Source organism: Fundulus heteroclitus, chromosome 12, assembly GCF_011125445.2.
Source record: "Fundulus heteroclitus isolate FHET01 chromosome 12, MU-UCD_Fhet_4.1, whole genome shotgun sequence".
Classification (NCBI taxonomy): Eukaryota; Metazoa; Chordata; class Actinopteri; order Cyprinodontiformes; family Fundulidae; genus Fundulus; species Fundulus heteroclitus.
Genome location: NC_046372.1, coordinates 20,214,936 through 20,238,221, shown reverse-complemented (window position 1 = coordinate 20,238,221; position 23,286 = coordinate 20,214,936). Strand labels below are relative to the sequence as shown.

At 45.9% G+C, this 23,286-nt stretch overlaps 2 protein-coding genes across 6 annotated transcripts; one reads left to right on the top strand and one right to left on the bottom strand.

Moving 5' to 3' along the window:
• The first annotated feature begins 1,652 nt into the window (after window positions 1–1,652).
• On the top strand, window positions 1,653–15,391 carry ddx31 (DEAD (Asp-Glu-Ala-Asp) box polypeptide 31). Of its 5 annotated transcripts, none has more exons than XM_021311870.2 (20): window positions 1,653–1,734; window positions 2,171–2,280; window positions 4,151–4,276; window positions 4,351–4,502; window positions 4,588–4,663; window positions 7,163–7,206; window positions 7,282–7,352; window positions 7,442–7,551; window positions 7,628–7,669; window positions 8,805–8,869; window positions 9,007–9,126; window positions 9,202–9,308; window positions 9,401–9,762; window positions 9,843–9,902; window positions 10,053–10,103; window positions 10,184–10,323; window positions 10,409–10,493; window positions 11,282–11,393; window positions 11,470–11,710; window positions 14,945–15,391. In XM_021311870.2, the coding sequence occupies exons 2-20, from the start codon at window positions 2,179–2,181 to the stop codon at window positions 15,072–15,074; spliced, it is 2,196 nt and encodes a 731-aa protein (XP_021167545.2). In that variant the 5' UTR covers window positions 1,653–1,734; window positions 2,171–2,178; the 3' UTR covers window positions 15,075–15,391. The 5 variants fall into 5 exon arrangements, with proteins under 5 accessions (XP_021167545.2, XP_012710247.2, XP_036000138.1 ...); XM_012854793.3 differs by having other exon boundaries at window positions 4,148–4,276; window positions 14,945–15,390; XM_036144245.1 differs by having other exon boundaries at window positions 1,698–1,734; window positions 2,162–2,280; window positions 4,148–4,276.
• A 2,727-nt stretch (window positions 15,392–18,118) lies between these two features.
• On the bottom strand, window positions 18,119–21,876 carry barhl1a (BarH-like homeobox 1a). Its single transcript, XM_021311866.2, has 3 exons — window positions 21,448–21,876; window positions 20,441–20,642; window positions 18,119–18,370 (listed from the first exon to the last, which is right to left on the bottom strand). Exons 1-3 carry the CDS (start codon window positions 21,761–21,763, stop codon window positions 18,214–18,216), a joined length of 675 nt encoding a protein of 224 aa, XP_021167541.2. The 5' UTR covers window positions 21,764–21,876; the 3' UTR covers window positions 18,119–18,213.
• Window positions 21,877–23,286: the final 1,410 nt, after the last annotated feature.

The following is a 23,286-nucleotide window of genomic DNA, read 5'->3' as shown; positions in this document are numbered from 1 at the left end:
TCGTGGGAAACATAGAACATTATTTCAAAATTGTGTCAAGCTGGTGTGCCTAAATATATAGTAAGATGTCTATCTTATTGGTTTTCTAACCAGACGACGTGGGTCAAGTGGGCCAGTTGTGTGTCTGCAGCCCTTCAGGTCAGTACTGCAGTCATCCAGGCAGCATTTTATCCCCCTAAGCAGTAGAACCTGTGCAGAACTGGGTGTGTTGGGGGTCTGGTGACGACTGAGTGGTTTTTTTTAGGCCAAGTTCAGCTGGTCTTCAGCAGCTCCTTGATGTATGTTTGGTTTATGGGTGTTCCCTAACTTCAGGTCGTCTGCCCTGCCCGTCTTACTGAGCGCCTCTAATGAAGTAAACGTCTTGGTCCTGTGCTGATAACCCCCCGCCTGTCAGGTGATGAGGACATTTATCGTCAGTGTCGTCTGCGATATGCACATGAAGCTCATGTCCTGTTTGGAAGTTAAACCGAACCTGTTTAGATCAAACTGAACATCACCAGGTTTTACTATGGTGACAAAATAACAGGTAACATGACACACAAGCACAACAGACTTATTATCGCAGGGTTTTTCTCTCCACCGTTAGAGCATGCTAAAGATAAAAAGTACGCATCAGAATCTGAGGGCTCTGATATCAGTCCCTGATATGATTCCTGTTACATAGATTAGTCCCTCCTTCGTGAATCTCAGGTACTGAGGTCATGTTTGTGCAGTGATCTTGAGGCTTCTTTGCACCTTTGTGGTGTCATAAAAAAAAGTCAGCCTTTTGTTAGAAAAGCCCAACGGACCGGTGCCAGTGAACCGTTAGTCTGCTGGTGTCAGCTCACTGGTGGCTGTTTTAAATAACTTTATAAATAAATGTCAACTGAATGAGTCTGATAATGGAGTCATCTCATTGCTGACTTATTAATTTGTACCATGGAAACATGCTTCCTGAAAGGATAGGGACCTTTTTATGTATTATGTTGTTGTTTTTTTCTGCATTTTTTATTCACTATTGTCTGTTCTTTTTTAAAATTAAAGACCATGATGAGTCTGCAATAAAATCTATCTTCAACAAGCCTGATTCTGCTGGAGGGCCCATAAACACCTGCATGGATAATTTTTTTTTTTACCATGGCTTGATTAGGATGATGGTCTGTAGGATTTTGAATGTCTCCAAAGGTTCTTGGCTTCGCTCTACTGTAATAATGCTCTGCTCTACGAAAAGCCATTACACACTGGAGAAAGGAGGGTTCTTCTCTTTTGGTGCATTACTTCCAGGAATCCTCTGGTGAACTGAACAGAGACTATCTGATCTGACCTCACAGGAGAGGCTTGGTCCTTTTTAAAGGTTAGACGTGAATCTGTTGAACAGTTCCTGCGTTTTAAGCTGCTTCTGTCTTAATGTGGTCAAACGTTAAAGAAAGAAAATACAGAAAATTAACGATTGTCTGAACAGCTTTTAAATCAAAAAAAGGCTGATGCAGTGGCTACCAACACTGTCAGGTCCATCAGGTCCAGGTTGTGCAGCTAAAATGATTCTGCATGCCTGAGAAGCTCAAACTTCTACCTGTGTGCAGTGTGACGCTGCGGCTCCATTACGGAGTTGAACTCCTCCCTCACCGCCGCCAGCTCACAAAGCTGCCCGATGCGCCGGCTGACCGTTAAGGAGTAGACCCACTGAGGGGGCGGGGCCTCATGCCGCAGCCGGAACAGGCTCCCACGTGTCGGAGCGAGTATCCGGGCATGTTGGTGAGGATTCCTCTGTGATGTTGTTTTAATCTCGCTTTGGTTTTTATTTTATTTTAATCTGAATCTTTACAGACCGGAAGCTGGTGTAGTTTGGCGGCTAAACATGGCGGAGTTCTTCCTGCCCAGTGAGCAGAGCAGCGGCTGCAGAACCTCCCTAGAAAAATGTCTGATTAAAGTTCCCTTTCGTTTCCCACAGGGTCGGTAACAAACACCTGTTATTGATCCCCTAACAGCTCACCTATGTGTCCGTTTTGATGGGACTGAGTCAGTGACGTCACACAGGTGTTCCAGCTGCAGTTTAAGCGGTTTTAGGAGAAGCAGCCTGAGCTGCAGCAGCTGAGCTGAAATCGAACAGTTTTTGCATGAAGTCTGGTCTGACGTTGACTCTTCTTCGCGGGTTCTGATTGGACTCACACCTGTTATCTGCGTGATACAGGTGCGTAGATGATGTCACCAGCAGAGGAGCAGCTGTGTCTGAACATCTGCAGCAGCGGGCCTTCATCTCCAGCCTCAGCATCACTTCCCAGCAGCAGGAAATGGACCTTGGTGAGTAACCCAGCAGAACCCAGAACAGAAACAGCAGAACCTGACAGGAGAACACTTCCAGACCCAGAGGCTGGTAAACAGAGCCGGACGGCTTGTCGTGATGAAGATGATGGCTGAGCAGGTCTCAGTGACTGAGCTGTTCAGATTGGACCTGCAGGGTTTTTAACTGAGCAGAGATCCAGTGATGGAGATTTTTTAAGGCTAGTACCAATTATTTTGGCACCAGGCAAACACTTGATACGCAGGGCCAATATTTCTTTTTATCTTCTTCCATTTACATGATAAAAATTACACAATTCAGTTTTATTTCTATAGCATCAATTCCTATCATATCATCTCAAGGCTCTTTTTAAAGTCAGATTCCATCAGATCCTCCAGGTTGGTCAGAAAGTTTCCTCTCTAAGGAAACCCAGCAGGTTGCATCAAGTCTCTCCAAGCAGCATTCAATCCTCTTGAAGGAGCGTAGAGTCTTTTTAAACCACAATAGTTTTTCCAGATTAGGTAAGACTCTTCGTGGTGTGTAGAGCGCCATTTTCTCTCAAATTTCCTAACATTGTGCTTCCTGTGAATAATCACCTTCTTTTTAAGGGAGCTACATTGTCTAATGCAGAAAACAATGAGGAAGTGACACCATCAACAAAAGCGTTAATTTGTGCAAGTGATCGGGTCTTTTGTTTAGTGGCGTAATTGCTTCTGAGGTTAGAAAGTTATAAATATTGAAGTTAAGCCGTGTTCTCTCGCTAATGCATCGATTACAGCGGAGACTCACAGTTACCAGGCGAAGAGGAGCACACAGCTTTTTATTGTATATTATAGTATTGTTTCTGCATGAAATAAAATGACCATGTTTTAAATCTATTATGCAAAGAGAAGCGGCCTGAAGGATCAGAGCGCGCTGCATCCTCGCTCTGACACCGGCTGTTCTCCGACTTCTTTCACACAAAACTGGTTTAAACCAGCAAACGTTAACGATTCGCTTCAGTCGCGCGGCGACTCTCAAACAGCGGCGCTTTGCTCGTGCTCAACGAACGTGTTCAGTCAGTAGGAGGAGGAAATTGGCCAAAGAGGAAAGACACGCGGCTCTGATGACCTGTTCTCAGAGTCCCGCTCACAGGCAGCCTTTAAAGGCCCCGTACAGCTAAACTAGCTAAAAAAACGGTTGAAGTTGAAGACTTGTGCTGGTTGTCGCCTCTCAGTCTGACAGCATCAGCAGCCGCTTCCTGTGACGTCGAGGCTCGGCTGCTGGACACGCTGATGGATCAGTGAACTTAGGTATACGCCGGTACTAGAGAAAAAGCATATTCATAAAATAGAAATCATTGATCCATATCGATAATTATCAACAAATTCAAAACATGTATTTTAAGTGCAGCTCTGGCCATTTTATGCTGCTGCTTAGCAACTAATTTTTAGATACAGACACACTGAACACTGAATTCAAACTCAACCCTATATTTTACCAACTTTTTACTTAAATTTTAAGTTTAAAAAAAAAAAGAACGCATGATCTCTGAACTCTTTTAAGGGGGCGGAGCTTGGTTCCTGGATCTGCGTTGTGATTGGTTGGGAGGATGTAATGATGTAATATTAACCCACATGGCTAAAATGCAAAAGGAAGGAAAACTGTTATTCTGTTGAACTTTTTATTGACCCTTTTCTTCTATCATGGATATAAGTCTATCGATCAAATATATTATTGTTATTGAATCATCGTCCAGCCTTAAGTTAGTCAGTACAAGAAATAAAACACAAATTTCAGCCCAAAATGTCCTATAGAGCTGAAGGATGCAGAGGTGCTGGCGTTCTTTGTGTTGGTCTGCTAACGAGCAGAGCGGCAGGTAACGAGTAGCTGCTGCTGTTTCTACAGAAGAAGCAGAAAGCAGAGAAGAAGAGGACGCTCAGCTCCCCAGAGGAGGTGGCGGGGAGGCGCTCCTTCAGACAGAGACCATGTCTTCCTCACACAGCTGAGGAGGAGGAGGAGGAGGCTCATCTGCAGGTAACTGCTGCCTCCAACTTCAGCCACCTGCCTTGTTTTTTCATCAGCGGTAATAATAAGCATGTGATGTCTAGGCCCCGCCCCCTGAGCCAACCCACAGGACACCACAGAAGAAGAAGAGGAAGAAGGAGGAGATGAAGAAGGATGTGGTGAAGGAAGCTGAACGCAGCTCCATCAAGACCTCTTCTCTGTTCAAACACAATCCAGAGATCCCAGAGATCCACAGGTACGCCCGGCTCTGATTGGCTGAACTGGTCTTCTGCTGATTGGTTCAGCCGAGCCTGTCGATGACTTCCTGTCCTCTCCCTCAGACCATCCGTCTCCCAGGTAAAGGAGAAGATTTTCACCTCTGACTCCTTCTCAGACCTCCAGCTGCACCCCCACCTGGTAACGCTCACACACCGGATCACATGACCCTCTGAGCTGTTCTGGTTTGCTGCTCCGCCCACTGCGTTAGGAGAAACTCCGCCCACCGTGTGTGAGAACGTCCCCGTCTACTGAACCGGTCTCAGTAGACGGGGACGGATCTTCAAGGGAAATTAAGTGTTTTGAAGTGAACTTCAAAGTAAAAGCATAAAATATACATATTATAGACGTAAATTAGAAAACACAAAGGTACTAACTTTTAATTTTGAACATGAAGGCGCTATTGAGCTCCTGAGATAGCGTCACTTCCTGTTTGTTTTCTGTCTATTTGATCTTAAATTTATAGAATTTAACTTTGTAAAGAGCGTTGGGATGATGTGTTGTTAATTGGCGCTATAGAAATAAAGATAAAATAAATAATTAGAATAAATAGAAATAAAATGAATTGAGCATATTAAAAAAGAACCTGTGGTGTGACGTAAACCCTCGAACTCACAAACAGTCACACATTTCTACACCGACAGATAAGCAGCGTGGGGCTAAATGCCCTGCTCAGGGGCACATCGGCATATGACACGGGGAAGTTGGGATCGAACCTACAACCTCCCCATTGAGCCAGAGAGGGCTGCTGGTGGAGAGGAGCATGTGGACACGTAGATTATAAACTACTGCCATGATATTTAGCTGATTTAGATTATAAACTACTGCCATGATATTTAGCTTATTTAGATTATAAACTACTGCCATGTTTAGTTTATTTAGATTATAAACTACTGCCATGATATTTAGCTTATTTAGATTATAAACTACTGCCATGATATTTAGTTTATTTAGATTATAAACTACTGCCATGATATTTAGTTTATTTAGATTATAAACTACTGCCATGTTTAGTTTATTTAGATTATAAACTACTGCCATGATATTTAGCTTATTTAGATTATAAACTACTGCCATGATATTTAGTTTATTTAGATTATAAACTACTGCCATGATATTTAGTTTATTTAGATTATAAACTACTGCCATGTTTAGTTTATTTAGATTATAAACTACTGCCATGATATTTAGCTGATTTAGATTATAAACTACTGCCATGATAATTATCTTATTTAGATTAACTACTGCCATGATATTTAGATTATAAACTACTGCCATGATATTTAGCTTATTTAGATTATACACTACTGCCATATTTAGCTTATTTAGATTATAAAGTACTGCCATGATATTTAGCTTATTTAGATTATAAACTACTGCCATGATATTTAGCTGATTTAGATTATAAACTACTGCCATGATAATTATCTTATTTAGATTAACTACTGCCATGATATTTAGATTATAAACTACTGCCATGATATTTAGCTTATTTAGATTATACACTACTGCCATATTTAGCTTATTTAGATTATAAACTACTGCCATGATATTTAGCTTATTTAGATTATACACTACTGCCATGATATTTATCTTATTTAGATTATAAACTACTGCCATGATATTTATCTTATTTAGATTATAAACTACTGCCATGATATTTATCTTATTTAGATTATAAACTACTGCCATGATATTTAGCTTATTTAGATTATAAACTACTGCCATGATATTTAGTTTATTTAGATTATAAACTACTGCCATGTTTAGTTTATTTAGATTATAAACTACTGCCATATTTAGTTTATTTAGATTATAAACTACTTCCATGTTTAGTTTATTTAGATTATAAACTACTGCCGTGATATTTATCTTATTTAGATTATAAACTACTGCCATGATATTTATCTTATTTAGATTATACACTACTGCCATATTTATCTTATTTAGATTATAAACTACTGCCATGATATTTGGCTTATTTAGATTATAAACTACTGCCATGATATTTAGTTTATTTAGATTATAAACTACTGCCATGATATTTAGCTTATTTAGATTATAAACTACTGCCATGTTTAGTTTATTTAGATTATAAACTACTGCCGTGATATTTAGCTTATTTAGATTATAAACTACTGCCATGTTTAGTTTATTTAGATTATAAACTACTGCCATGATATTTAGCTTATTTAGATAAAAAAATACTGCCATACCACATGGTCTCACACTTCAGAGGCCATTCTGAAACCCCTACAGTCTCTCTTCAAGAAAACTCTGAAAGACCTTGATTAAAAAAACATTTACGGTATCATTATTGTAACATTTTAAGTAAGTACAACATTTTGGACTTTTTTGGATGCCTGGCTTGTTTTAAAGTTCTAAATGGACTTGCTCCTCCTCCTCTAACAGATTTTAGAAGCAAACAAACATTAGACACATTAAACACTAGAATAAATACCAGTTCTTACCTGCCTTAATGCAAATTAGCTGCTGTGCTAATTCTGGCATGTTTACATTGATGTTTTAAGCTGACGTGTTGATGAATGTCCATTGTCCTAATTCAAATAAATAAATAAATACAAAAAGAGGGAGTCGCCTTAGTGGTTCCCTGAGCTCTGATTGGCTGCTTGTGTCCAGGTGGCGACGCTCAACAAAGTCCTGAACGTGTCCGTGCTGACCAGGTGAGTCCGACCCACAGGTGCCCACTGAGCACAGGTCTGAAGCCATGGCGGCTAAACGGTTCTGGTGTGTTGCAGCGTGCAGAAGCAGACCATCCCGGCCCTTCTGTCCGGACGGGACGCCGCGGTCCGGTCTCAGACGGGTTCAGGTGAGCCTCACCTGCAGCAGGTCAGATCCCAAGGTTCTCCCGGTGGAACCAGTCCTTCAGAACCTCACTGTCACCCCACCTGTCTGCAGGGAAGACGCTGTGCTATGGCGTCCCGCTGGTTCAGAGTCTTCAGTCCCTGGAGCCAAAGGTCAGCAGGTCCGACGGTCCCCTGGCGCTGATCATCGTTCCGACCCGAGAGGTTCTGTTCCCCCCAACGTTTTTTCTGTTCCTGGTGTTCCTGATGGAGCTCTAACTGACTGATTCTCCTGTTCCAGCTTGCTCTGCAGACCTTCCAGACCTTCCAGAAGCTTCTGAAGGTACCAGAACCCATTTAGAGTGTCAGTGTGTCCCACACCTGAAAGGTTGGACCTAAAGCTGAAAAGACCTCCTGGTCCTCACAGCAGCGGTTCTGTAGAGATCGGACCACCCTGTGTCTGAGGATTCAGTATTTAAGGAATAATAAGTGAAACTTCCCCACTAAGTGGCTGTTGAGCTCGTCTGTAGACCAAAGCAATGTGTGGTCAGCCACGCCTCTCTACCTCCAAAGTCTGATCACCAGACCAGTTATCTGCATCAACTTTACATTTCTGTCAATGAGAGAAGGTCTGAATGTTCCTGAGGATCAGGGGGGGCAGCATTAAGCAACGCTAACTGTGTTAGCTGGGTGGCTACCGGCTAATGGTGTTAGCTGGGCTACCAGCTAACGGTGTTTGCCGGGCTAACGGTGTTAGCTGGGTGGCTAACGGTGTTAGCTGGGTGGCTAACGGTGTTAGCTGGGCTACCAGCTAACGGTGTTTGCCGGGCTACCAGCTAACGGTGTTTGCCGGGCTAACGGTGTTAGCTGGGCTACCAGCTAACGGTGTTTGCCGGGCTAACGGTGTTAGCTGGGCTACCAGCTAACGGTGTTTGCCGGGCTAACGGTGTTAGCCGGGCTAACGGTGTTAGCTGGGCTACCAGCTAACGGTGTTTGCCGGGCTAACGGTGTTAGCTGGGTGGCTACCGGCTAACGATGTTAGCTGGGCTGACGGTGTTAGCCGGGCTACCAGCTAACGCTGTTAGCTGGGCTGACGGTGTTAGCTGGGCTACCAGCTAACGGTGTTAGCTGGGCGGCTACCAGCTAGCGGTGTTAGCCGGGCTAACGGTGTTAGCTGGGCGGCTACCAGCCACTCGCCTCACATAAAAGCAGCACCTGACTTCCTGCTGTTACTCCTGGTGTTACCTCTGAGAAGACACTTTTAGTTCTTTAATAAATTGCTTTTAGTTCCTTGTATCTAAAATAAGGGTTTACTTATTGCTCCTTTAAGGAGGTGCAGTTTTACACAGCAGTATGTGGGGGAGGGGCAGGGTATTGCCGGAGAGAACTGGTCAGTCCGACCCGCGCGGTTCTGATACCTGGTGACCCGTCCGTGGACTTCCTGTCCTGACGTGAAGCTGTTTCCTGTTTGTCTGCAGCCGTTCACCTGGATCGTTCCAGGTGTGCTGATGGGAGGAGAGAAGAGGAAAGCAGAGAAGGCCAGGTATGGTCGCCTCCTTTCAGGTTCTGACTCGGCTTCCAGATAACATGTCTGGGTTTCCCCTCCCAGAACCACAGCAGGTCCGTCCCAGCTGGACTGAAGTTCTGGTGGTTTTTATCTCTGATTCATTTGTCCCTCAGGATCCGTAAAGGAATCAACATCCTGATCTCCACCCCTGGGCGTCTGGTGGATCACATCAAACACACCCTGAGCATCGCCTTCAGCGCCGTGCGCTGGCTGGTTCTGGACGAGGCCGACAGGTAAGTCGCAGCCTTTCGTCTCGTCTAACGACCCGGTTGCAGGAAATCAGAACCAGTTCCTTCCTCCACCCGCAGGACTCTGGACCTGGGCTTTGAGAAGGACCTCACCGTCATCTTAAACAGCCTGAACTCTACGGGACCGGCCCGGCAGAACGTTCTGCTGTCTGCGACGCTGACACAAGGTCAGAACACGCCGAGTGAAGCCGGAACCAGCCGGCCACGTCTAACCGCACACACGGCGGCGGCGCACCGTTTAACTTCTGCTCTGCTGCAGGTGTGACTCGGCTGGCAGACATCTGTCTAAAAGATCCGATCAGCGTCAGCGTTTCTGGCTCCGCCCCCTCCGACCTCACCGGCGGGATCCCTGAGGCTGCGTCAGCCGGCCAATCGGAGAGCTTCGCGGTGCCGGAGGCGCTGCAGCAGTTCGTGGTGGTGGTTCCCAGTAAGGTGCGGCTGGTGTGCCTGGCCGCCTTCATCCTGGAGAAATGCTCGGCGGCGAGCAACAAGGTCATCGTGTTCGTCTCCAGCTGCGAGGCCGTCGAGTTCCTCCACCGCCTCTTCAGCGCCGTCCTGTGCGGGCCCTCGGCCAATCAGGAGCTCAGCTTCCTGCGTCTCCATGGCAACATGAAACAGGAGGTGAGAGCGCCCCCCTGCTGGCCCCGGTCTCCTTCTCGGCGTCCTGTCGGCCCGTCTCACGCGTTTGTTCCCTCCTCCAGGAGCGCTCCGAGGTGTTTCAGGAGTTTTCTGGTTCCGGGTCCGGAGTCCTGCTGTGCACGGTCAGCGCCTCTCTCAGCGATGCTGCCGCTTCACCACAGGGGGCGCCAGAAATCACCAGAAACAGGCCTTTAGTGAGCCCGGCCCGGTCCTGCTGGGCTGAGATGTTCCACGTTCTCTCGGTGCATCATCTTCATCTTCTTGTGTTTCAGGACGTCGCAGCCAGAGGGTTGGACCTTCCTCAGGTCACCTGGATCGTTCAGGTAAACCTGAGCTGCAGTCGTGACGTAAACGCACCAGAACCAGAACCCGGTTACAGGTCGTTGTTCCCTCTGTGTTTCAGTACACTCCTCCGACGTCAGCCGCCGAGTACGTTCACCGGGTCGGCCGCACGGCTCGCATAGGAGGAAGAGGAAACAGCCTCCTCTTCCTCACGCCTGCAGAGACTGACTTCATCACTGAGCTGGCCAATCACAACATCAGGTGTGTAAGCCGGCAGCTGCTGGGAGCCAATCGCTGAGCAGCAGTGAGCTGGTTCCCGGCTCATCTTCTGGCTTTCTGCTTTCAGCGTGTCGGAGGTGAAGCTGGACGACATTCTGTCCTGTCTGATGAAGGACGACACCTACAAGGGCCGGGGGAAGTACCACAGCCAGGTAGGAGGCGGTCCTGGAGCGGGAGGCTGGTACCGCCGCTACCGCCTGCTGCAGGTGGACCATAGAAATGGTTCCTCTGAGTCTCGCCCACTGAGCTATATTATACACTGGAGTGCTGATTTTGCTGAAAAACTGAAGTCACTGGCCGCCATCTTGCTACTCCCTACTCTCACAGAATCCCATAGGATTTGGTTGCAACAACAAGCAGTTTTCTGGCTGTGTGAAAACGTTTCACAGGTAATTCTACAGTCAGTGGATGTACTAACACTATTAACTACTAGGAAATTAGGTGCTGAAATATTTTACATGTTATTCATATTAAATATATATATATGTATATATAAGTATGTGTATATGTGTATATATATGTATACACATATGTAAATATATGTTTTTGAATATTGTTATTTATATATTTATAAATGTTATATATATATATATATATATATATATATATATATATATATATATATATATATATATATATATATATATATATTTAAATGAATAAAATGCTAAATATTTCAGCACATGACTTTCTCAGTACTTGATATTTTTAGAGCATAACATAAAAGTATATGGCATTTGACATTTTAAAAGTCTTAAGCCCCCCCTGAACGTGAGAAAATCCTCGTTATTCGATGCTGTAGCGCACATATTCCCTAGTTACTGAGGGGAAATAGGGAGTACCAATATGGCGGCTGGTGGCTTCAAAGCGACTCGTTCAAACGGTGATTAGCACTCCAGTGTATTATAGAGCTCAGTGGTCTCGCCTCATGTCTTCTCAGACTTCGTCCCAAGCGCTGCAGCAGGACATCCGAGAACGTGCCACCGTCCTTCAGACCACGCTGGAGAACTTTGTGCACGCTGACGCTCAGTCGCTGCAAGCTGCAAAGAAAGGTACGCCGATCACCTGCCCTCTTGTCGGACTGAATTGCTGTTCTCTGATTGGCTGACCTCTCGTGTGATGTCACAGCGCTGCAGTCGTTCTTGCGGGCGTACACGACCTACCCTGCCAACCTCAAACACATCTTCCACATCCGCCGCCTCCACCTGGGACACACCGCCAAGAGCTTCGGCCTGAGGGACGCTCCGCAGGGCCTGAGCTCTGCACTGGCCCCCAGGGGCCCGGGGAACCGGGGCCGCGGCAAGAGCCAGCACCAGCCCAGGAAAGCATCAGGAAGTCTGAGGAAGAACCAGAACCCTGGTAGGAAAAGGTGAGCGTGTGAGCTTCCCTGATCCATCGTTGGGTTCTGTGTCTTGTACTACATTACCCATGGTTCTCTGCTTCTGTTACTGTGGATAGCCGCTGCCACTGGTTGTTGTCTGACATCACCTCTTGTGGGACACCAGTAGGAGAAATATGGCCGCCACACCAAAGCCATTAACTTAGAAATGCTTCCAATCTTAGTCTCAGAATATTTCAGTCACATTTTATTGCAAAACCTTTTAACGCAGCGCTGAGCCGTGCAACCGTGAAATGTTTGACAATTCGCTGCTCGTGTAACCACGGCTGTTAAAACGCCGATCTACGGCATGGTTTGTGCAGATTAGCAACACTGAAACATTTTCAACGCTGAAAAGTCCCGTTATAAACGCTGAAATGTCCTGTAATAAACGCTGAAACATCCCATAAAAAAACGCTGAAATGTCCCATTATAAACACTGAAACGTCCCGCGATAAACGCTGAAACGTTTCGTGATAAACGCCAGTGTTGTAGTCAAGTCACTATGCCTCGAGTCCGAGTCCAGGTTCGAGTCACCAGTGTTCAAGTCCGAGTCAAGTCCAAGTCATTAAAAAAAAAATCCGAGTCGAGTCCGAGTCGAGTCACTATTGACGTGTGATGTATGACATGAAGCAGTAACATTCCATTGCACTAATAACTCTTTCGCTGTAGTTACCCTTGGCTTTACTCGGTAAAACTACCGCTTTTTCCAAGTCTAAGACGTCTCCTAACCATGGTTTTTAAATATTGTTGTTATGGAACGTGCAACAGCGACTCGAGGTACGCTGATAGGCCGCATATGAAGGATGTTAAAGCCGCAAGCGGCGTCGATCGGCCCTCGCAGCCAAGCGCACTCCGGCCTATTGGCCACCGCCGCGGTGCCGGCCGGCAGGCGGTGTTAGCGCACCGCCGCGGCTCCCCCCACCGCAGATGCTGTCACGGATTTTCCTCGCCCGTCCACCGGGCGATTCCCACAAACGCGTTCGGCAGCGTTCCCCCATTACTCACAACAAATCTGGTGTGGATTGGTCGATGTAGCGAGGAGATCCAGCCGTTGGATAATGATAATGCATTTGGCCACCGGGCTGGACTAAATTGTTCGGCGGGCCGGGAAATTCATACCGATTCCTGGACGGTGACTACAAACAGAAAAAAAAAACGGCCGATGACGCAATGAACGCCGAGCAGGAGAAAAACATCGACTTACCTTCCTATCAACTCGGCCCGTCTTTCTAAGCCCTCGACACTCAAGCCATCGTTTGAGCTGAACGTTGGTATGTTGTTCCACAGTTCTACCAGTAAAATGGGCGCCTGGACATCCTCTTGTGAAAGTTTAACAGCTGTAAAGTCGGTCATATCCTTGTATCTGTTGCATGTGTAATGGCTGGTTGCTACGAGCGCTCTCACACTGTTTGCCCAACCTTAGCGGCAAGGGGCGTTGCTCATGAGATGGTGACGTCACGTGCGCGGTACGACATTTAGATATTAAAATCATACACCAAATAATATTCTAATGACATATTAAAATTATAGCCTAATGATATAAAAAAAAGTCGAGTCTTTTTCTCAATCTCCGAGTCAGAATGATCTGAATGTAGGAGTCCGAGTCCAAGTTCAAGTCATCAGTGCTCAAGTCCAAGTCAAGTCACGAGTCTTTAAATTTAGCTAATGACTCGGACTCGAGTTCGAGTCTCGGACTCGAGTACTACAACACTGATAAACGCTGAAACGTTCCGTGATAAACGCTGAAACGTTCCGTGATAAACGCTGAAACGTCCCATAATAAACACTGAAACGTCCCATAATAAACGCTGAAACATCCCGTAATAAACGCTGAAACGTCCCATTGTAAACGCTGAAACATCCCATAATAAACGCTGAAACGTTCTGTTATAAACACTGAAACATCCCATAATACACACTGAAACGTCCCATTATAAACACTGAAACGTCCCATAATAAACACTGAAACGTCCCATAATAAACACTGAAACGTCCCATAATAAACGCTGAAACGTCCCGTTATAAACACTGAAACGTCCCATAATAAACGCTGAAACGTCCCATAATAAACGCTGAAACGTCCCATAATAAACACTGAAACGTCCCGTAATAAACACTGAAACGTCCCATAATAAACACTGAAACGTCCCATAATAAACGCTGAAACGTCCCGTTATAAACGCTGAAACGTCCCATAATAAACGCTGAAACGTCCCGTAATAAACACTGAAACGTCCCATAATAAACGCTGAAACGTCCCATAATAAACGCTGAAACGTCTCGTTATAAACGCTGAAACGTCCCATAATAAACGCTGAAACGTCCCGTAATAAACACTGAAACGTCCCATAATAAACACTGAAACGTCCCATAATAAACGCTGAAACGTCCCGTAATAAACACTGAAACGTCCCATAATAAACGCTGAAACGTCCCATAATAAACGCTGAAACGTCTCGTTATAAACGCTGAAACGTCCCATAATAAACACTGAAACGTCCCGTTATAAACACTGAAACGTCCCATAATAAACGCTGAAACGTCTCGTTATAAACGCTGAAACGTCCCGTTATAAACACTGAAACGTCCCATAATAAACGCTGAAACGTCCCGTAATAAACACTGAAATGTCCCGTTATAAACACTGAAACATCCCATAATAAACGCTGAAACGTCTCGTTATAACCGCTGAAACGTCCCGTTATAAACACTGAAACGTCCCATAATAAACGCTGAAACGTCCCGTAATAAACGCTGAAACGTCTCGTTATAACCGCTGAAACGTCCCGTTATAAACACTGAAACGTCCCATAATAAACACTGAAACGTCCCATAATAAACACTGAAACGTCTCGTTATAACCGCTGAAACGTCCCGTTATAAACACTGAAACGTGCCGTAATAAACGCTGAAACATCCTGTTATAAACGCTGAAACATCCCATAATAAACGCTGAAACGTCTTGTAATAAACGCTAAAAACGTCCCGTTATAAACTGAAATGTTTCTCCAACTAGCGACTATCTTGAATTCAGAAGTTGGGTTTGGTTCTGTTGAACCGATTCTCCGACTCATAACTCCAACTTTAGGAGTTCCAGTAGGAATTTCCAACTTGGAGGTCAGAAATTTCCCCTTCAGAGGACAAATGGGAGGCAACGTGTGCTTCAGTGCTGAGTTGCATTCTGGGAGCTGTAGTTGATTATTTCTGTGGTGTTCCTGTCAGGTTCCATGCGGGTCAAAGGGAGGCCGGACTGCTCCGGTCCGAGTTCTCCAGCGGGTTGGAGGGAGAAAGTGCCAAGAAGAGGAAGAGGAGGAGGAAGGCTGATGATGGATCTGAGCACAGTGCGCCTTAGTGAGGCGAGGAGGCCTGGCTCGTTGTTCTGGACCCTGGAGAAACCCGATGGGTTGAGCAGCAGCAGAACCGCTCTCTGGGACCTGGTTCTGCCCGACCAAACCTTCAGGTGTTCCTGCTTTAAAGAGCACAGATTATTTTTGGGTCAGAACCAGGAGATGAACACGACTGAACAGTTCCTGGTACCATCATGGGGAACCAAACCACCTGTACATGAGTTTTACACGTACGTCATCAGAGTGAGACATCCTGACACAGAGGATCTTTGTGTCAGGATTTTATTTTTAGCTGTTGGTAAATTTTCCTCAATGAAATAAAATCCAAACCAGACTGAATGTTTCATGTTTTTATTTCTGCATCAAAACCGTTTTAAATCTTTCATGGTTGCACCTGAACTGGGTCGGCTTTTACTGCCTTTGGGTTCTGGAGAGGTCCAGAAGGTTCCTGCTGAGGAATTAAGCAGCGTGTCTTTCTGATTGTCCTTAAAATCTCTTTGCAACAAACAAACAGAGTCCATGTGGCGGTAAACCTGCGGAGAACCCAGGTTCTGTTGATATATATATATATATATATATATATATATATATATATATATATATATATATATATATATATATATATATATATATATATATATATATATATATATATATATAATTAATTAATAATTTTTTTTATTTATTTATTCTGGGTTAATCAGAGCGTCTTTGGTCAGAGAGAGGTACCGGCACAGAAATCCATGTTCTCCTCCTGCAGGTCGGACCTGTTCTCCAGAGTTCCTCAGGTTCTCCACCTGCAGGTCGGACCTGTTCTCCAGTGTTCCTCAGGTTCTACACCTGCAGGTCGGACCTGTTCTCCAGAGTTCCTCAGGTTCTACACCTGCAGGTTGGACCTGTTCTTCAGCGTTCCTCAGGTTCTCCTGCAGGTCGGACCTGTTCTCCAGTGTTCCTCAGGTTCTCCTCCTGCAGGTCGGACCTGTTCTCCAGTGTTCCTCAGGTTCTCCTGCAGGTTGGACCTGTTCACCAGCGTTCCTCAGGTTCTCCACCTGCAGATCGGACCTGTTCTCCAGCGTTCCTCAGGTTCTCCACCTGCAGGTCGGACCTGTTCTCCATCGTTCCTGAGGTTCTCCTGCAGGTCAGACCTGTTCTCCAGAGTTCCTCAGGTTCTCCACCTGCAGGTCTGACCTGTTCTCCAGTGTTCCTCAGGTTCTCCACCTGCAGGTCGGGCCTGTTCTCCAGAGTTCCTCAGGTTCTCCTGCAGGTCGGGCCTGTTCTCCAGAGTTCCTCAGGTTCTCCTCCTGCAGGTTGGACCTGTTCTCCAGAGTTCCTCAGGTTCTGAGGTCGGGCCTGAGACAAGCAGCAGAAGTTAGAGGAACGTCTTGGAGACTGAAGGTCATGGAGAACCCGCTGAGACGGGTTCTAGGTCTGGGTGTGAGAACTAAGGCCCGGTTTCTCTGGGAACCTTCTGGGCCGGACCGGTGGAACGGGCTTCCTGTGGGAGTTGCCGGTTCTCCTCTGGCTCGTCTAAATGTTCCTTCACGCCTCGCCGCCCACACGTTTTAGCTTCCATTTTAAAGGCGCTCCACTCTGAGCTTCTGCACCATTAAACCCGGTTCTGGTCCCAGCGGGCCGGAGCTCAGAGGAACCGGGTTCTGCTGCAGCTCCTAAATATGGGCCGCTGCTCACGGGTTAGTGCCGGTCGCTCATCTGTGGTTCTGTTTGGATCGGCCTTTAGATTTTCAGTGTGTGGTTCTGTGCAGAAATGAAGCCACTTCTGAACCAAACCCGGCAGATTCTGATTTGGACCCAAACTCGGTCAGAACCAGACAGAACAGTTTAAAAGCTGCACTTTGTTCCGCTTCAGCAGCATCAATATTTCAGCCTCTGGTTAATATTTCATCAGAAATGTTTCAATCACAGGAAAACATTTCATGGATTCTGGATCAATGAATCATTTATCAGAACAGAACCAGCGCCTCACTCAGCTTTTGGGTTTTTTTTGTTCTGTTCAGGAGTTTATCACAAACAGCCATGTTCTGCGTTCTGTGCTCGTTCTCCTGGGTTTGGTTCTGATTCGCCAACATCTAAGTTTCCTGCAGAACCCCAGAGCTGCAGGGTTCTGCCACCATCAGTACTGGGTTTGGACCAGAACCACATTCACGTCTAACACGACAATCAGTTCTGGTTCTGAAGTCAAAGAATCTGAGCAGGCCCGTAAGGTTCTGCTCCACGGACCTGTCGGTGTTATTCAGCTGTTCTGAAGAGAGGCAAACCGGACCTCCCAGAACTTCTAGAGTCCTGCTAAAGCCCGGTCCAAACGTTTTGTCACATGGGCCAAAAGTTCTGGAGGCCCAAAAAAAATGAAACTTAAGATTTTCTGTTAACGTTCTATATAGAAAAGGAGAGCAGGAAGTTCTGATGGACCAGAGTGGTCCGATGTTCTGGAGAAAAGGGTCGTGTCCATCATTTAGGTCCAAAACGGGTCGCAGGAAGGAACCAACCGGCCCAAGCCCAAATGTCTTCCTACTAAATCAGAACCAGAACCCTGAACGATATCAGTGCCTAAAACTAAAACAAATCAAAACCAAAAGGATACGACCAAAACGAAAGGAAGGTTCTGCTGAGATGGTTCTGATCCAGTCTAAGGGAAGTCACAGAAACCCTCAAAAGACAGACCAGACTTCTAACCGGGTTAGAAACAGAACCCAGTGTTCTACTCGGACCATCAGCTGGTAACCGGGTCAACCAAACCCCGGATCGGACCTGACTAAGTGGACAGAACCTTTCAGACATTAGTCTCTGTGACGGCTACACGGTCCGGACGGGTCCGGTCATCCAGATCAGAACCGGTTCCAGTGAACTTCATCAGAACACGAGAAAACAAGAACCTTTATTAAACCTGTGAAAAATGTTAACAGAACACTGGAGATCAGGGCGGTTCTGATGGAGACGACCGCTCCGTGTTGTCAGAACCAGTCCAGTTTCTTATTCCTTTGGTTCCCCTGAAGGAGACGCAGGTTGTCTCCGTGGACAGGTGACACCAGGTGATCCAGGTGATCCAGGTGAGAGGTTCTGGGTCCGGCTCCTGGATCGGGTCACACAAACCAACGGGTTCTAAGCCTTCCTCCCGGTTCTGCTGGGTCAGTGCGGGTCCATGTGGGCGTAGGGCAGCAGGTGGAGGACTCGGGTCAGGTGGCCGTGGGCTCGGTACCGGTCCGGTCTGGGTTGGGTCAGAGGACACAGGAAGGGTGGCGGAAGGAAGACCAAACCTGCAGCGGACTGACGCTTCCACTTGGTTCTGAAACGGAAACGTTAGAGTTAGAACCCAGAGGAGAGCCTCCTGTGTTCTGTTTGGTTCTGTTGGGTTCTGTTTGGTTCAAACCCACATGTGACTGTAAATAAGAACCCACTTTCTGCTCTAAAGGGTTCAGCTGACCCAGTCTTGTGTCCTACAAGTTCTGGACCTCGTGTTCTGCTCCGGTCGGAACCAGCGGAACCATTTGGTGTTTAATCTCAGTCAGGCTCTCTGTGCTGGTGAGCCCGATGGTTCTGGTTCTGTTGGCCTTCGCCGGCCCGTTTGTGGAACGTTTGGAGGACTGATGTCGGGATGTCGTTCAGGAGAACGTCTCGTGAACGTTTATGGAACGTTTGGAGGAACGTTTGTGGAACGTTTGGAGGGCTGATATCGGGAAGTCGTTTAGGAGAACGTCTCTGGAACGTTTATGGAACGTTTCCGGAACGTTTGGAGGACTGATGTCAGGACATCGTTCAGGAAAACGTCCCGTGAACGTTTATGGAACGTTTGAGGAACGTTTGGAGGACTGATGTCGGGACGTCGTTCAGGAGAACGTCTCGTGAACGTTTATGATACGTTTCCGGAACGTTTCCGGAACGTTTGGAGGACTGATGTCGGGATGTCGTTCAGGAGAACGTCTCGTGAACGTTTATGGAACGTTTGGAGGAACGTTTGGAGGACTGATGTCGGGACGTCGTTCAGGAGAACTTCTCGTGAACGTTTATGGAACGTTTGGAGGAACGTTTGTGGAACGTTTGGAGGGCTGATATCGGGAAGTTGTTTAGGAGAACGTCTCTGGAACGTTTATGGAACGTTTGTGGAACGTTTGGAGGACTGATGTCGGGACGTCGTTTAGGAGAACGTCTCATGAACTTTTATGGAACGTTTGAGGAACGTTTAGGAGAACGTCTCGTGAACGTTTATGGAACGTTTGGAGGACTGATGTCGGGACGTCGTTCAGGAGAACGGATCGTGAATATTTATGGAACGTTTATGGAACGTTTGGAGGACTGATGTCGGGACGTCGTTTAGGAGAACGTCTTGTGAACATTTATGGAACGTTTGTGGAACGTTTGGAGGACTGATGTCATCATTTAATGATTAAAGTCCAGAATTAATAACAACAGTCCTGTTTGATACCATTAATGTTCTGTTAAGGTTCTCTTTAGAAAAGCCTAATTGGACCCGAGCAGTGAGTGGAAGTTGGAGTCTGGATAGGAATAATGTTCTAGATTTCTTTTTATAAGTTAAGAGATTAAAGTCGATCAGTTGTGAGAAAATAGAAGTGATCTTACAGGAGCTTGTGTTCTCATGTTCTTGTATAATATTCTCCACAGTATTAATCTTTGTTGATTAAAGAAAATAAATTTCTAGCCACAAAAGAACCTAAAATGTAATTAATTTTACACATTTGGAAGAAAAAACTTGTTATCTTGATGTCAAATAGTCGTAAATCTTCTACAAAATATAATTTTCCACGATTAAATCTGCTCCATCAAAAAGGCGTCACATGACCCCTGCTGTGGGAACCTTTGTTCTAGATACGTTCTGCTCTGGTTCTGCACCAGATGGACTCTACACAGAGCGCCGGGTTAAAAGGCTGCTGGTTCCGCTCAGTCCAGAGTTTGGTTTTATCGCATCGACTAAAAGGTTCTGCTACATCGACGGCAGCATGAGAGGAATTTCTGGAACCGTTCTTCGGTGGTTCTCCTCTTATCGGAGCAGCAGAACCTTTTCCATGTCTGAAGTCCATCGTTTGTGTTCCTCAGTCCTCCTTTATCTGTGAAAGGAAGTTCTGCAGCGACTGGGACAGAACTCTGAGGGGAACCAGGTTCTGGTTCTGTCAAACCTGCATGAGTTCTGTAACATCTGCACAGACTGGAGTCCTGGTTGGACCCGGTTCTACTCTTCCACGCTGGAGGAAATCTGGACCTTCATAAAAAGTTCTACAGGTACCAGCTGAGATGTTAAACTGTCCCCCACTGGACCAGAACCTGCTAGTTAAACCTGGTGTAACTGGATGTTCTCTGTGTTCTGACCCAGAACCAGGTGTCCTCTGTTCTCTGGTTTTACCTGCGGTTCTGGTACCAGGTCTTGACCTGGGTGTCGCTGAGCTGCAGGGAGGCAGCGAGCTCCATCCGGTCCTGGACACTCAGGTACTTCTGGTTCTGGAAGCTCCTTTCCAGCCGGGTCAGCTGCTGCTCGCTGAATGCTGTCCGGGCCTTTCGGGTTCTCCTCAGGCGTCCTGGTGCCGCCGGGTCCAATCCGCCGTTCACTGAGGGGATGCACAGGTGGAGAGAACGTCAGCCCAGGGAGCTGAATGTTCTCCGACAGAACCGGTAGGGACCCTGGTCAGAACCTCAGCTGGTTCTGGCCTGTTGGGTTTTATGACCATAAACTAGGAAGATTGACCACATGATCAGATTGGACTGGACCGGGCCCTCCAGGGCCATGCTCTGACCCAAACCCGGACTGACTGGTTCTGTAGAACCTCAGAAACAGACAATGTTATTTCTGATAGTTCTGCTGAGTTTGAGCTGAATATTAAAAACAGAACCACAATTTTTTTTTATCAGAACATCTCCAAAGCAGCCAGAACATAACAACCAGGGCAGAAACAGAACCTGGGTTTTATTCCTGATTTTTACCATTTTTAATTAATTAATTAATTTATTTATTTATTTTTGTATCGGTCCAAATATCCGAGGGGTGATTTAAACCTCTCTGAAATATTCCCTCAAAATATAAAGCTTCAGATCTGAGGAGCAGAACCGATCAGAACTTAAAATGTTTTATTTCTGTTATTTAAAGCTACTCAATAATAATAATAATAATAATAATAATAATAATAATAATAATAATTAATTATTATTATTATTATTATTATTATTATTATTATTATTATTATTATTATTATTATATAAATTAGCGGATAAATCTGTTCTCGGGATCAGAAGCTGAAACTAATTTCTTTTTTCTTTAAAATCAACTTTTCTAATGTATTACTCATTTCAGATTAAATTAAACATTGAAATTAAATTAATTTTGAAGCGGGTTTTTTCCAGAACCTTTTCATTTACCGTTGACTTCGCCGCTTCCAGCCGGTCCAGGTCGGAGCGGTTCGGCTCCAGGTTCGGGATGTCCCGGGTCAGAACGCGACCGGCGGTCCGCCAGGATGTCCCGGATTTGGAAGGAGGAGCGCAGACAACGGGGCCGCTGGACCGGACCGGGCCGCGCCGGACTTTCCAGGCGGGGAAGAGGCTCCCTCAGCGGGGACGGAGGCGCGGAGCTGTCGGCGCGGAGCTCCGGAGGGTCTGACCGAGAGAGACGCGCTGCGGGCGGCCTGAGTGACAGCAGCGAGTCGATGAGGAACGCGGAGCGTCCTGGGAGGTCCATGCCGACCAGAACCAGGAAAGTTCACAGAGATGCTGGAAACATCAGAAAAAGTGACGGCACGCTGGTTCCGACGTCATTTGGCTGGTTTGAAGCAGAGAACCAGAGTGGCGGGTCCGCTGGTCAGAACCAGAGTGGCGGGTCCGCTGGTCAGAACCAGAGTGTCGGGTCCGCTGGTCAGAACCAGAGTGGCGGGTCCGCCTCCCCAGGTACCTGAAGCCGCTCCATCACCTCCTCCTCCCGCTGATGTCACCTGCGGTTCTCATCACTCTGGTTCGGTCAGAACCTCAGGCTCGGACGGATTCGGCTGGATCCATGGAAATCAGACCCGCAATAAAAACTGTCAGTACTATTTGTGCTGAAAACAAAAATGTAAAACCAGAACCAGCAAATAGAAATAAACCAAAGTGAAGCCGCCCAGACTTTATTTTAGATGGAGAGCTGTTACTCTGACGTCATCACTAGTTTGGAACCGCCGGGGCTTATATTATTTATCTCATCATTAATCTCATCTCATTAATGAATATATATATATATATATATATATATATATATATATATATATATATATATATATATATATATATATATATATAATTTTATTTATATATATATATATATATATAATATTTATTATATTATATTATATTATATCAGAGCCTTCTAGGACCACGCACCAGACTGAAGACCCAGAGGAACCGGGCCTTTGGATCAGTAATAATAATAATAATAATAATAATAATAATAATAATAATAATAATAACGCATTTTAATTGAAAAGCGCCTTTCATAACACTCAAGGACACGGTTGAAAATTAAAACAAATAGCAATACAGCAACAATGCATCGGTAATCTAAAAGAAGAGAGTAGGCAGCTTTAAAAATGGAAGTTTGAGGTGACTTTTAAAATGGAGAGGGAGTTGATTTCAGAGAACAGGAAAAAGCTCTGATGGCGGGGACAGACCTGAGAGAGCGAGGAGGGGGGGGGGGGGGAATATGGAGGCGTTCAGACAAATAAGGAGGAGCAAGGTTATGGATGGCCTTCAAAGTAAGGAGGAGGAACAAAATGTGGATCCTGGTCTGGATGTGTTGTAGAATCGGGGCGAGGAGGTGATGAAACGTCACGATTTCTGATCCAACTGAAGTTTATTGATGTTTTTCTGAGGGAGACGTAGAGGAGTTACAGTAGTGAAGATGGGAGGTGACTGGGCTATGAATAAGGTCAGAGGAGGAAAGGGGAAGGAGGGAGGCGGTTTATGGAGCGAAGGTGGAAATAAGCAGAGTGAATAACGTTAATGTGGGACTGAGAGGAAAGAAAGCTATAGAAGATGGTGGAGAGATTTATCACCTGCTGAGGAACTGCAACAAAAAAAAAAAGTTTGCAGTGAAGCAGGAGTTAATAGCAGAGGAGCGATGGTGGGGGGGGGGGGGGGGGTTATGGTTGACAGGATATGTACAGCTGGGTGTCGTCAGCATAGCAGCGAACCTTGATATTAAAGTAGCAAAGTAGCTGAGGGGAGGAGATG